Genomic DNA, 15,182 nt, shown 5'->3' with positions numbered 1-15,182 from the left:
GCTGGACTCATCTCTCCTCCTCTTCCTCAGCTCCATCACACCCCCCTGCTGGCCGTCCCCTGAATGTGCAGGGCATGAAGACACCTGTCCTTGGCCTTGTACTCAATGAGGTCTACCCTATCACCCTACATAAACCACAGTCCACCCCCTCGGTCCCAAATTTCCAATCTCCTTTTCCTTTTGTCCGGAACACACACCACCTTCCACCATGGGTATATGTATGCACTGCTTTCTGTTTATCATTTGTCTCCTGCTAGCATCTCATCTGCACAGCCGGAGCTTTGTTTTGTTAGCATGCTGACGTGGAACACCACCTGTACGCAATCAGTTTTGATGGGTTAATGACTGTATTGCTGCCAAAATGGCTAAGTGAAAGCGCAAAGTGGCTCGGAAGGTGGAAAATTAAGTGACAGACTCAGCGAGCCATGTCTAGTGATCTGCAGCTCTTTAAGAAGGAAGGTGAGGAAGAGACGGCTGAGGAGTGACTGTCCATCTGCTTAGACTGAGTAGAAGATTCCAACCTGAGTGGGAATCTAAGCATGATTTGGGAAACTATGGAATAGTGATTGGAAAGAAACTCCAGTGATTGGGTAAAAATCATTCCTAATATAATTCTATATTTGTTAGGAAGTTCTATGAAAAAAGAAACAAAGGGGATCATGCTGGGAGGGAGGCTCAGAAATGCACACCAAAGGGCCAGGTGGGTGATCACTGGGTGGTTTTTTTTGAATGAACACAAATGTCAGTTGCCTGGACTATCCTGAAAAGTGAGTGTGTGCTGGACTCAGAGGGCAGGGAGGCCTAGGGCTCTCCCGTATCTTGGAAGGCTAAAGGTCAGGCTTGAAGCAATGCAATGACAGAAGAACCTAAGAGATTAATAACATGAGGGAAAACTCTCAAGTTCAAAGTCTTTCAGGATATTCTTTAACTAAAGGTTGTATAGAATTTACATGTTTTTAGTAGCATTTTAATCTTTTTAAAAAATATCTTTTATTGATTTCAGAGAGGAAGGGAGAAGGAGAGAGAGAGAGAAAGAGAAAAACATCAATGATGAGAGAGAATCACTGATAAGCTGCCTCTTGCACACCCCCCACTGGGGATCAAACCTGGGCATGTGCCCTTGACCGGAATCAAACCTGGGACCCTTCAGTCCGCAGGCTGACACTCTATCCACTGAGCCAAACAGGCTAGGGCTTTAGTAGTATTTTTATGCTACTAAATCTCTAAATCTTTACACTGCCCAGTAACTATCTTTTCAATATTCTTAAGACTTTTCATGGCAAAAAGTGCACTCTTGTTTTTGTGCTTTATTTACAACAATCCCCTTTTGGTCATCATCAACCTCAGAGGCAAGGTGAGATTTAGTAAAATGAAGTTCATTCTTTCCCCTCCTGGGCATGATATACAAAATGTTTAATATGAGATGGAAAGTATAACTTTCCTTTTACAGAGGAAGAAACCAAGGCACAGAGAGGTTAAGTGACCTGCCCAAGGTCACACAACGAGGATGTGACCCGGTCTGCAGGACTCAGGCTTTGCACTGCCCACACTTTTCAGCCTCCAGCTGTGTAAGGTGGTTGTTTCCCGAGCCAGCAGCACACGTGTCTACTCTGCCTCCACTGCAGTAGACATGTGTAGAGTTACTCTTGGGGACGTCCCCTCTGTTCCTGCAGGCACAGAGCTTTACTCCCTTTGTTTATCTAATCTAAAATCCTTCTGTGACCAAGTGGTAACCCCCGAGAAAATCTGCCCAAGGAAAACACCTGGTAATAACTTTATGAATCAGAATGCCACCTGAGCGGAATAATCATAATAAAAATCCTGACCCTGACTCATCAGGGAATGAGGTTTATTTAAAGCAGCAGTTCTCAAACTTGAGTGGCATCAGAATCAACTGAAGGACTTGTTAACCACAACTCGCTGGGCCCTACCCCCACAGTGTCTGAGTCATAGGTCTGGGTGGGGCACGAGGATTTGCATTTCTAACAAGTTCCCAGGCGATGCTGATGATGCAGACCCAGGAACAACCTTTGATAAGCACTGATTTATCACAACTACAGTGACAAACAACCTAAGTTGATAATTCCCATAAAATGACTCTGTTTGGAAATGTAGTTATCTTGTTTATTAAGAAGCATGTGCTACTGTGTCCCTTAGAAAAACAATTCATGACGTATGGGAAGAGACGATATTGCTTGTGCGTTACATGTAATGTTATTATTCTAAGAGCGGGGGTAGAAACCCTTTCTTTAAGAAAGCAGATTTAAAAAATCTTTTTAAAACTTTTATCCCAGGTTCCTTGTAGAAAGAGTGAAAAATTCTCTGCAATATGCTGTTCTGAGCTGTTTTGTAATGAGCTGTATTCTTTCTTTAACGGCTTTACTGAGGTATCACTCATATCCCACAGAATTCACCCACTTAAAGTGTACATTCCAGTGGTGGGGGCGGAACGTCACCCGCGATGCAGCACCGTACAGTGCTCTTCCATTATTACTGTAATGTGCACGAGCTCGCCCAGGTGGGGCACTGGGCAACACTGACTCTACACAAAAAAAGTGGGTGCTTCCTGGCTCAGTTGAACTATGGCCACCCTTTGGAAAACGTGCCTAGGCAGTGGGCACAGACACACCTGGCCTTCTGAAAGGGCCTCCCCACTGATTTTTTTTTAAAAGTCAAGAAAGTGTTTTATTTTAGGTTACTGTAGTCGTGTTGCTGACCCTAACCTAAGAAGGGATGAGTCAAGCTCCCTCAAAGAAGGTAAAAATCATTCCTAATATGATTCTACGCTTGTTAGGAACTTGGAAATGGTGCAAAACACGTTTTTGAGAATGGGTTAGGGGTGGTAAACAGCACCAAAGGATTACAACTCGGCAACAGCTGAACAGGCGGCCTCTGACTGCAGCGAGGACCCTGGAACTGGAGTTGCTCAGCTGACCAACGACTCTCAGAGGGCAGGTGGGAGGGATGCAGCCTCAAGTCCCATTTATTCACTCAGCTATACATCTCTGAGCAGGTTCAGGCTGGGACCTGTGCGACCAAGATCACGGGGGTCTCTTCCCGTGAGGAAGAAACGGTACTGAGTGCAGGGGTTCTTGACCTGGGTGCCATGGGCCCAAGAGGGGTCCAGGTGGGTTTCAGAGGAGTATGTAAATCTCCTAAAATGGTGAGCAAAAGCCTCCTGAGGAGGGAGGGGCCACTGTTTTCATCGGATTCTAAGGAGGGACCTGACCTGACATTGGGTATAAACTTGTGGTCTGGGAGAAGAAGAGAGTAGAATCATGTAACTCGAAAAATGCCATGAGCCATACCTGTCAATATGGTGCGCCGTTTGCACTGCTCCTCGACCCCGCCCTGCCTCTTCCCAGCCTGCGTGAAGGGCATCTCAAACATGAAGCGGCGAATGTTATGAGACCTTTCAAACTCCGTTTTCCTTTCTTGCAATTCTTTTTCATCAAAGAATGGGGTGACGTGAGTCACCTGGATATACGCATACTTGGAATCCAGGTCCTTGGGGTTGACCTTTAAATGAATAATGAAATGGAATATTGGTGCTAGTTGTCAAAGCATGCCTATGTTGTATTTTCCCACTTTTTCTTAGTAAAAGTTTTGGAAAATTTCAGAAAAGTTGGAAAAAAAATAGTACAAAGAATACCCACATACCCATCAATTAGAGCAATTGCTAATACTCTGCTGTATTTGTTTTAAATATACACACACATACACACATTCATATAGATGTTTTTTTACCTAAGCCATTTCAAAGTAAGTGGTATACATCATGATACTTCAGCCAACATCTCCTAAACATGAGGACATTCTCTTCCTAACCAATATACATTATCATACCCAACAAAATTAACACTAATTCCCTAATGTCACCCAATACCCAGTCTGTATCAAAATGTCTCAAATGTCCCCAGAATGTTATTTATAGCTTTGTGTTTGAACCAGAAACTAATCAACAATCACATTTTATATTTAATGTTATGTCTCTTTAGTCTTGTTTAACCTATAATTTTAATTTCCCACTATTTTTTTTCATGACATTAAATATTTATTTTACTAAAAATTTAAAACCTAGGTCCCCAACTGCCTTGTCTGGGTGGCTCAGGTGGTTAGAGTGTTGTCCCAATACGACAAGGTTGTGGGTTTGATCCCAGGTCAGGGCACATATGAGAATCAACCAATGAATACATAAATAAGTGGAACAACAAATCGATGTTTCCCTCTCTATCCTCTTTCTCTCTGTCTTCCTCTCTCTCTCTGTAAAGTCAATAAATAAAAATTAAAAAAAAATAAAACCTAGTTCCTGAAATTATAATTAATCTGGAGGTAGATTAGATGCAAACAGATGTAGATGAATTAATTTAATACAGGCATAGATTAATCTAAAACTAATCTAACCATAAGTTTAGTTCCTGGTCAACTCAGCACATAATTACTTTCACAACATTTCTGGAATTAGTGGTGCTCCAACTTCCGGGACATGCTACAAAATTAAACATAGGCATTTTCCATAGACAATCAACAGCTAACTTATTAGGGAGTCAAATCAATTTTGCACATATCAATTGCATCCAAGCTTCTTAGAAAAATAAAAGGGGACATGAAAGAAAGGCATAGAACATGGAGACTATACTGGAAGCAGGACAGGCAAACGAATATGGCCAAGATAGTTTTACTGGTCTCAAATTATCATGCACCACTATTCTCCTAGGGATGTTTGTGAAGAGAAACGAAAACCAGATGTGAAAACGCCTTAACCTTTGGAAGTTAAGGAAATACAGAGTTGTGAGTTACTTCTATTTTAGAAAAGGCCATCTGGCCAATCACTATACTAATTGCATTCAAACCTATTAAACTTAACTTCCTTCAGCAGAAACCAGTTAAAGCAGTGGAAATAAACACTCCTGACCATTGTTTTAGTGGTGTTTCCCTAGTCTGCATTTCAAAGTTGCACATAAGTTCCTGCAGAAGGAACGGAGGCCTGGTGGTTAGGAGAAGAGAAGATCTAGAAAGTCTCTCAGCTGCTACATCAGGGACTACATGTGAAAAGGGGAAGAATGCATGAGAACCTTGAGAAAAGGCTATAATGTTCAAGTCGCAACTTGACCCAGACAAAGGTTTCAGTTCCAGAAAGAAAGGCAAATTGGACCTGAGTAATTTGGTCTAGGAAGAAAGTAGGCCTTAATACAGTTGTATTGAGGTTCCTGGTTAAAAGTGGACCAACAACATGTGTTTATCCCTTTTGCTTTGTGCAATCTGTTAAAATGACAGTACAGAATTAACAGGAGAGGACCAAGACAAGAGGATGGCAGACAGCAGTGAATTGGAGGGTTTACAATTTCTGGAAGGTAGGCGAGCAGAGGTGTGCTATCTGATTCAGCAGAGCGAAGAAGTTCTAATCCAAGTTCCGACAGAGAAGGGTAACAGGTGACTCAGAGCACCCTGAGAAGCTTGCTGCTACAGACTGCATGTCTGTGTCCCCCAGAATTCACAGGCTGAAAGCCTAACTTCCAATGTGGTGACATTAGTGGGATGGGGGTGATTAGGTCATGAGGGTAGAACACTTATGATGGGACTAGTGCCCCTTATAAAGAGACCCCACAGAGCTCCCTCACCCCTCCCACCCTTAAGGACATCACCAGATAATGAATCTCCTGGAACCTGACCTTGGATTTCCCAGCCCCCAGAACTGTGAGAAATAAATCTCCGTCGGGTATAAGCCACCCAGTCTATGGGGTTTGCTACAGCAGCCTGAACGGACTGATAATGTAGAGCACCAGCACTAGGATTGGGGTGACCCAGAGAGGGGTGGGGCAGGAACCAGGGCGGGTGGCCCAAGTCTATCTGGAGTGGAGGAACCCCAGGTTCCTTCCCTAGTCCTTGCCCCACAAGAGGAAAATGCTCCTTGGAGAAACTGGTCTGGAAAAAGTCTAAGTTGGGTCACCAGTGTCAGCGGAAAGCAGGAGTGAGGTACAGAGTAGAACACAGGGCGAGTAGGTGAAAGGCTGCAGGCCAAACTCGGATGTCAGCTTGTGCCTGTCTCTTGCATCTAGTATCCAGAATCGCGCCCCGCCCCTTTTCTTTTCCCCTCCCTAGCACTGGGCAGGAGACTGGAAGATTATTTTCTGGAGAAAACGAAGGGCCCCAAGATTCCAGACACTGGTGCCCAGGACAGACACTGCACTAGGGAGCCTCCTGAAGGGCTTAGGAGAGGGAGAGCTTGTCATTGCTGCAAACTGAGCAGGGGGAGCATTTTTAATGCCAAGAACAGGAGCTCTACCCTGGCCTGAGTTTCAGGAAGCAAAGGGATAGCCCACTTCCTGGAGACATCCTGAACCAGCGGGACACAGAAATGTGCCGGGAAAACAAAGCAGGTTCAGAAAGGGTCCTCATGAGAGCGATACGGCAGAGGACAGCCTCTCTAGACAGAAGGTAGGTCTCATTCCTATAAACGTGCTGGCTAGTTAGTCCATTCCTTGATGTGTCCGTCTGCTGGTCCAGCTGTCCCTACATCCACCAATCAGAGTGTCAGCTAATAGATAACCCAGTGTGGGGTGCAGGGGAAAGTGCTACGAGAAACAGAACCTCAGGCCCTCCTCTTACAGGGTTTCTAACTTTCTGGACTAAAAAAGTTATATTCTTTCAGATATTATTTTGTAAATGAATGTCTCTTTAAAATTATAAAATAAAAATCTGCTTAATAAAGAATTTCTAGAAAGCAAAGGAAGGTATTAAGAAGAAAAAAAGAAAAAAATACACACACTTGCCACTCAAGGGCAACCATTCTTAATTTTTCTTGGGTCTTTGTTTTTTTTCTATACACACTTATGAATATACTAGAGGCCCGATGCACGAAATTCGTGCAAGAGTAGGCCTTCCTTCCCCCAGCTGCCGGCACCGGCTTCCCTCTGGCACCCGGGACACGGGCTTCCCTCACAGCCCCGGCTTCATCCAGAAAGTCATCCGGAAGGACGTTGGGTCTAATTATTAGTATTATATGATATGATCCATCATGCATAACCAAAACAATATTATATTGCCATAAAATGTTTCCAAACATGGTCCTACCTTTCCAGAATCCTGTATCATTCTGACATTTTCAGAACCAAATTTATCTGAGTAAAGTTTAAGGAGTCTCTGAGAAATTTCGGATAGAGGTGTGAGTTTGGGTTCTTTGTAAATATACTCCTTCCCGTCTTCATCTTCAAAGAATCCCTGTGACATAGAGTGCAATTAGAGAGCTATCACTGAATACAACCCCACAGCTACCACCCAGGAAGGATTATAAGGGTTAAAAAAATAAAGTATTCTAAAATAAAATCCTAATTAAACAGGCTTTTCAAACAGGAAGGAAAATGATAATAACATGAAGTCTGGGTGCAAAGATAAAGTTAAAACACAAAACTGCAAACGCGTTCAAGAATGCCGTCATTAAGTGCTGAGTGAAATGAGAGACTGAGGAGTCAAGACTGTGCTCTCTCGGTGAAGTCTGACGATGGGCTTCAAGCCTGTTTCACATTCCCAAGAAACAAATCAATGGGAGAGGCTCAGACAGCACTTTAGGGCACATGAGGAAGCTTTTAGGTCCGGGGTAGGTTCAGCAAAAACTATGTAAAGTTTGTGTAAATTCTATTTTGTTTTACTGATGGGAACATATTAAAGGGCTGTAGCATGATATCAGAAAATATTTTCATTCTCACCAGTCATATCTGGTGCCATATCTCCAAGATTTCCATTATCATAATATTTTAGCACCAATCATGCCTGAATAAAACAAGGCTTAGAATTGCATGGGAAGTGAAAAAGGTTGAACATTTGAAAGTCCAGATTGGGGTTAATATTTGAAATAAATTAAAACAAAACATTTCTCATCTAAAAATAGAGGAGGAAAAATGGTGCCAAAAACATAGTGTATATATATAAAAAAATATACAGGCTAACATGAAACAGAAAACATCCACATCAAACTAGGAGTTTAGATGCAGTACTTTCACTACATAATTTGCTTATTAAGCTTTGACTGTAATTACCTCCACATCTGTTTCACTGTCTGTAAACTGGTATTGCTATAAAGTTATAAAAGACAATAACAGGATAAATTGAAGGTTATATAATGTTCATAGAAAAACCACATGACCTAAATAAATGGATTATAATTTATATCATTTAATCATGTTAGAGTCTTGGAGGTTAAACATTCAGTTAAATTTAAGTGAACCCTTTTATATGGGGTTTCTAATATATTACAATGGTAAATATACTGTGGAGATGATATATTACAAGAGGTAGAGATACACGTAGACAAAAGAAACCAGGAAGTCTTAATTTTTGTTTAAAACATGCAGTATAAATGTATGAGCAAACAGATGATTTACTTCTCTCAATGACATAAAATGTTAATGTTTTTGGAGTCTGTGATGACTGGACAGATATACATATAGACTTGAAAGGGAAACTTGCAAATCACATGAAGTACCAAAGATGCCACTAAGAAAGTCTTATGGAGGGAGAACTTACCGCTGCCTTAAGAAAGTAATAAATAAAAAACAGGAAGAAAGAAAAAAAAAGAAAAGCAGAAAGTTTACTACTGAGGAAGAATCATACTAAACATGACAAATTCATCAAATCAGCATTTATAGAGAGCAGAAAATTGACAAAATACAACTTTATAGAGTTAAGAGAAAAATAAAAAAGGGACTGGGGCCAGCGTACAGAACAGAGGAGAGGCTCACCTGCCCGAAGAAGGCCACTCGGAAGTAGGTGCCCAGGAGCCTGCGGCCCGAGTGCATGACCTCGGTCACCTTGCTGTAGGCCCGGTGGAGAGTATCGTACAGATGGGCTAACCTCTGGAAAGCAGAACAAAACCCAGCTCTCTCTACTTGCAACGCGTACAACCAGTTTAAAAAAGCAGATGAGATCACGTGGGTGAAAAATCCTTGGACTTGAGTTTTTAAAAAAATCAAGACTATATCTAGACTGCACAACTGGTGGTGATCCTTCCTGAATTGTAATGTTTCCTGCCCAAAGGACCAGTGTGCATATGAGAACCCATCAAATTTCCACAATGCAGTAAGCAAATTCTGCTTTCAAGTTAACACGAAATGTCAGAGATGATAAAGTCCTATGGCAGCGATGGCGAACCTATGACGCGCATGTCAGAGGTGACACGCGAACTCATTTGTTTGGTTGATTTTTCTTTGTTAAATCGCATTTAAATATATAAAATAAATAAAATAAATGTAAGTCTTTGTTTTACTATGGTTGCAAATATTAAAAAATTTCTATATGTGACACGGCACCAGAGTTAAGTTAGGGTTTTTCAAAATGCTGACACGCCGAGCTCAAAAGGTTCGCCATCACTGGCCTACGGTGATGTTTTTCAGTCCTTGTTCTCCCCACTCCATCTGATAAGCTAAGAGAAACTGGACGGCCTCCCAGGCCAGGAAGCATGGAAGGGACACTGTTTTCCCAGGTAGGGAGAGCAACAAAGCGTCCTGAGAAAAAAAGGCACCTGGTGATTATAAAACTGTTCCAGGCACCTTTCAAAAGTGGAGTGTCAGAACTACCAACCCTTGTTGTTCGAGATTTGGGGTCTGCCTAGAGGTGGGGTCTGGGTGTGGGATGCCTGATGGCTCAGGGTGGTGACCCGCCAGCCCCACGTGGAGGGTCAGAGACCACATGCTCATCTCTGACCGTGGCCTGCTTGCTCTCTTTGCATGTGAGGAAACCTGGGGGTATGTCATTTCACTGTCCTCTACACTGGAAAAAAACAAATAACTCAGATACCTCAAAATCTCTCCGCTTCTCATAAATGGGGATGATGAGTTTATAGATGTCAGCAATCAGCTCGTAGCGTTCGGCCTTCCAGAGTCCATCGGCACACTGCTCAAGGAGCTCCATGAGCACATCCTGACCAAAGAAGGCGGCCATGGGCCAGAAAGGAGTGTTACTAAGGAACAAAACAGCGTGTCCTTGCAGAATGCATAGCTGGTTAAGATGGCTAGGAGGAAAATGTCAAAACATGGAATATTTTTATTTATTTGTTTATTTATTAAATTTATTGATTTTAGAGAGGGAGAGAAAAAGAGAGAGATAAAAAGAGAGAGAAGGAGAGGGAGAGAGAGAAACACTGATGTGTTGTTCCACTTATTTATGCATTCATTTGTTTATTCTTCTATGTGCCCTGACCGGGGATTGAACTTGAAACCTTGGTGAATTGGGACAATGCTTTAACCAACTAGGCTACCTGGTCAGGGCCAAAACATGGAATATTTTTAGACACTAACATACATGCTTGTAAATGGCTCATTAAAAAATGCCAGGCATGTTTGCAAGCAGAAACCAAGGGTCACACATTGTATGACTCTGTAGTGAATTGCAAGGAAGAAACTGACACTAATAGCCTCTCACAGGCTCTCAATTTTTGTTCTTAGTTCTCTTTTTATAAATATAATTAGAAATTTTTTTTTCCTTTTTGAGGAATGATGACAATGCTGACACATGGGGGATTACTAAGCATGACTTTAACCCAAATTAAACATCTCAGAACAATTCAGCGATGACATGTAGTAGGCATTATGCCTCCTTCACCAGCATCCTTTCCACCTTCCGTTGGAGATTTCTATTTGCTGAAGTTTGCGTACTTACCTTGCCTCCTTAAAATTTTTAAACTTTTGAGGAAGCTAACACTATCCATGACAGGGTTGGGGCATGTGGCTCAGGTTTAAAGTAATCAGCATAAATCTATTACCTGGCCACAGGCATTGCTCCATCATGGGTGGACATGTGACCTAAATCAGCCAATCAGGGTATATATTGGATAGCTTGGGATTTGGAGACAGAAGTGCTCTCACCAGACTGGACATAAGAGAGGCAACATGTAGTTTGATTGGGGCTGACATCCACCTCATGAAGAGTCAGGGGCCTGTCACCCTTAGTAACAGAGTGGAGGGCTCCCCCTACCTCCCAAAGCAATAGTATTATTAAATGCTTGGATTGATTGCTGCCAACCTCTCTGTGGAATTTCCTAATGGAAGCCAATTTATTTGACCTTTCCTGTTTAAGCCCGTTTGAATGGGGTCTCACTAATGATGCTGAGTAAATTTTCACGTGCTTATTTGCATCTGTATAGCTTTGGTGAAGTGTCTATTCAAACCTCCTGCTCATTTCTCCACTCGGTTGTTGACTTTCTTATTATTGGGTTTAGAGAGTTCTTTTTTTTTTATATATTTTATTGATTTTTTAAAATATATTTTATTGATTTTTTACAGAGAGGAAGGGAGAGAGATAGAGAGTTAGAAACATCGATGAGAGAGAGACATCGATCAGCTGCCTCCTGCACATCTCCTACTGGGGATGTGCCCGCAACCCAGGTACATGCCCTTGACCGGAATCGAACCTGGGACTTTTCAGTCCGCAGGCCGACGCTCTATCCACTGAGCCAAACCGGTTTCGGCGGGTTTAGAGAGTTCTTTATCTATTTTACATAAAATTCTTTACCAGACATGTCATTTGTAATTTTCTCCCAATCTGTAGCTTGTCTCTGAATTTTCTTAACAGTGTCTTTTGAAGAGCAAGAGTTTTTAATTTTGAATTAGTTCAATTTACCAAGTTGTTACTTTCTGGATTGTACTATATATATTATATCTATTTAAGAAATCTTTATTTAACCCAAGTTCACATATATTTTTTCCTATGTTTTCTTCCAGAAGTTTTATATTTTACATTTAAGTCTATGATTCATTGAGTTATTTTTGAATGCAGTGTAAAGTATGTGTCAACATATATTTTTTCCATATGTAGGTCTAATTTTTCCAATGCTATTTGATGAAAGACTGTCTTCTTTCCATTGCATTGCTTTTAAATCTTATTAAAAAATTAATTGACCATTGTGTGCACATCACTTTCTGGCTTCTCTATTGATATATGTCTGTCTCTGTGCCAATACCCCACTGTTTTGATTACTACGGTAGCTCTGCAGTGACATTTCTGACATTTTGGGCCAGACAACTCTTTGCTCCTGTGCATTACAGAATGTTTAGCAGCATGCGTGGCCTCTACCCACTAGATGCCAGTAGCAGGAGCAACTCCTGCCCCCACCCCCAAACAAAAAACAAAAAACACCTGTGACAATAAAAAATGTTTTCTGTTTTGTCAAATGTCCTCGGGGGGAGAAAGGGGCAAAATCAACCCCGGCTTAGAACCACTGCTTGAAATCAGGTGGTGTGACTCTTCCAACTTTTTCAAAATTGTCTTGGCTCATCTAGTTCCTTTGCCTTTCCATTTAAATGTTAGAGTCAGTTTGTCCCTTTCTACCAAAAGTCCAGACGGAGTTTGACTGGGACTACTTTGAATCTATAAATCAATTTAGGAACAATTGGCATCTTAACAACATTGAGTCATCACTTCATTTATTTACATCTTCTTTGATTTCCCTCATCAGTGTCTTGTTTTGACCATACAGATGTACACAGATTTATACCCAAGTTTCATGTTTTTTGATGTTTTTATAAATAGTAGTGTCTTTAAATTCTTTTAAAGGAAATAAAAGTTTGGAATAAGACTGAAAGTCATCCAGTGTATTTGTTTGTAAAAACTATATAAGATAATCATTAACGATATAATAAAACTATGGTATAAGGGTCTCTAAAAAGAAGGTTGATTGATTTTGTATATTGATCTTTTATTTTATAATTTTGCTAAATTCACTTATTAGTTTTAGTATTTTCTTCCATAAATTCTTTGGGATTTTCTCTGTCACAGAGACAACTGCATCTTAGGTTAAAATAGACAGTATTATTTCTTTTTCTTGCCTGACTACATTGGCTAGAACCTCCAGCACAATGTTGAAAAGGAGTGTTGAAAACATTTATTCTTGTCTTGTTCCCAATTTTAGGGGGAAAGCATTCAGTCTTTCACCACTAAGTGTAATATTAGCTCTAGATTTTTTGTAGATCATCTTTTTCAGGTAAGGACGTTCCTTTCTACTAGTTGTTGTGTGTTTTTTTAAAATCATGAATGGATGTTGATTTTTTCAAATGATTTTTCTGCATCTATTGAGATTGTCATATGGTTTTCCTTATTTATTCTGTTAATATGTTGAGTTTTATTTATTGGCTTTCCCACGTTGAACCAATGGGGCGCTTCCAGGGTAAATCCCACGTGGTCATGATGCATTCCTCTTTTTTGTATACTCTCAGATTCAATTTGCTAATATAATTTGTAAGGGTTTTAATGGTTGCTTTTTAACATGTTTGATCCTCTGTCATAGTGTCAATGAAGGGTAGACACTGAATTAAGAGCAGCAGGGGTTTATTTATTTAACAATAAATAAATAAAGGAGGCAGCCGATCAATGAATCTCATCAATGATGTGTCTATTCCTCTCTCCCTCTCCCTTCCTCTCTGATACCAATAAAAAATATATTAAAAAAATAAAATGAAGTTTTGTCTCTCCAGGTAAGGCATCTGGGTATGGTAGCCTTTCAGGTATATGTTTAAATGGCCCTAGATTTAGTCACTTAACGAATATATATAAAACAGAGCTTGTGTGGGTAATCTCCTGGGCCAAATGCTCCTAAATGGGAGACTAAGATTTGAATATTATTTTTACTCTTGTTTAGTCAAATCAAGAACAAATGGAAAGTTTAATAACAGTGAAGCCTGAATTTAAGTAGCAGATCAACACTATTGACAATTGAGCTCATTATGAAAAAACTCTGCCATATTTGGTACAAAAAGAGGAACTTCAACCAGGGAAACTGCTCAGAATGGTTGGAAAATGGGAAAGTTTGATAAAGTGAACTAAGCTTAGCAAATAACTTTGCAATAATTATTATGATATGATGGTAATCAAAACTTGGGAAATAACACATCATCAACTTTCATATACTACTGGACATTACTTTTATCTTTTTTTCTGATTCAGGAGGCATTTCTAGAATCTATAGTTTATAGAATTCATTGTTTGAATTCACAATGAATACTATCAACCGCAGAGTCCATGCAGATTTTACCCAATAACAAGATTCAGGAGGCATTTCTAGAATCTATAGTTTATCAGTCTGAATTCACAATGAATACTATCAACAGCAGAGTCCATGCAGATTTTACCCAATAACAGACTAAAGATGGCTTTTATAAAAAGGCAAGTCCTTCTCTCAGAAAAGGAGAGTATAGGTTATTGAATATCAAAGCTAAACTTGGTAAGCTACGTTATTCAAGATAACATCGATGCTATACCTAGACTTTTAAGGCTGGTGAAATCAAGTAACAATCCTTTGAACAGAAAGAACCAGGGATCACAGGTAAGTTAGAAAGACCATATGTCAACAACACAAAATTATTAAGTGTCATAAAAACTAAGACATCATAGTAACTAAATAATGGAGCACAGAAATCAGTAGGAATTCCATGTATTAGCTGACTTTGAATTCTTAGCAATCACTGCACCTGAAAACCAGAACTAATCCAGACAATGGTCAGATAGTAATGACTTCAAAAGGCAATCATAGAGAAAGACTGATGGTTTTACCAGCTTGTTCAAAATTTAAATGCCAAGATTTTGTTTTTCTAAATTGTTGATATACACTAGGAACTGTAAGTAATTATTCGTTGTGGGGGCGGGGGGATCCCTCAACAAACTCTATGTATTGGAAAAGTATGCATTTTATGACTAGTCTTAAAAAGACCTCAGTGCACTGAGCTCATGAGCCATTGAGGAAGCTGTTTAAGACGCAATCAGCCAGCCCCCTTTTTTAAGTGTGCCACGGTGATGCGGCTGAGGGCCCTCACCGCCCCTCTGTGGCAACAGCACACTAGTGCTGTGTGTGCAGCTTATTCAAAATGTTTGTATTTAAATGCCATTTGCTCCATTTTAGGATTAATTTAACTTTACCTTTCCTATGAAGTTAGTTACTAGTATTGTCTCTATTATCGGCCACTTGGGAATAACTGTGAATGTGTGACTTCGCTTGGACAATGCTGTACTTTATGACATAATCCCTATTACCAACTATGTTATTATTTCTCAAGATACAGTTGAAAACTCCTTGCATTAGAAAAATCACCTGGGATGCTTGTTAAGTACAGATTCCCAGGTGCCACATCTACCCAGCTGAATGTGTATGTGTGTGTGTGTGTGTGTGTGTGTGTGTGTGTGTGTGTAGAATGGATATC

At 40.4% G+C, this 15,182-nt stretch overlaps 1 protein-coding gene across 1 annotated transcript in view; it reads right to left on the bottom strand.

Annotated features, from left to right (window-relative positions):
* The window catches only part of DOCK9 (dedicator of cytokinesis 9), a 176,683-nt gene that overhangs the window by 9,225 nt on the left and 152,276 nt on the right, over positions 1–15,182 (bottom strand). The window contains exons 44-49 of the mRNA XM_015557496.1: positions 9,793–9,915; positions 8,739–8,852; positions 8,524–8,529; positions 8,037–8,072; positions 7,075–7,221; positions 3,309–3,519 (exon numbers count right to left, since the gene is read on the bottom strand). Of these exons, the coding sequence (XP_015412982.1) occupies positions 3,309–3,519; positions 7,075–7,221; positions 8,037–8,072; positions 8,524–8,529; positions 8,739–8,852; positions 9,793–9,915 (637 nt within the window). The remainder of the gene's footprint in view (positions 1–3,308; positions 3,520–7,074; positions 7,222–8,036; positions 8,073–8,523; positions 8,530–8,738; positions 8,853–9,792; positions 9,916–15,182) is intronic.

Source organism: Myotis davidii, unplaced genomic scaffold (assembly GCF_000327345.1).
Source record: "Myotis davidii unplaced genomic scaffold, ASM32734v1 scaffold133, whole genome shotgun sequence".
Taxonomy (NCBI): domain Eukaryota; kingdom Metazoa; phylum Chordata; class Mammalia; order Chiroptera; family Vespertilionidae; genus Myotis; species Myotis davidii.
The sequence above is the reverse complement of the archived record's forward strand: the minus strand, read 5'-3'. Positions and strand labels throughout refer to the sequence as shown.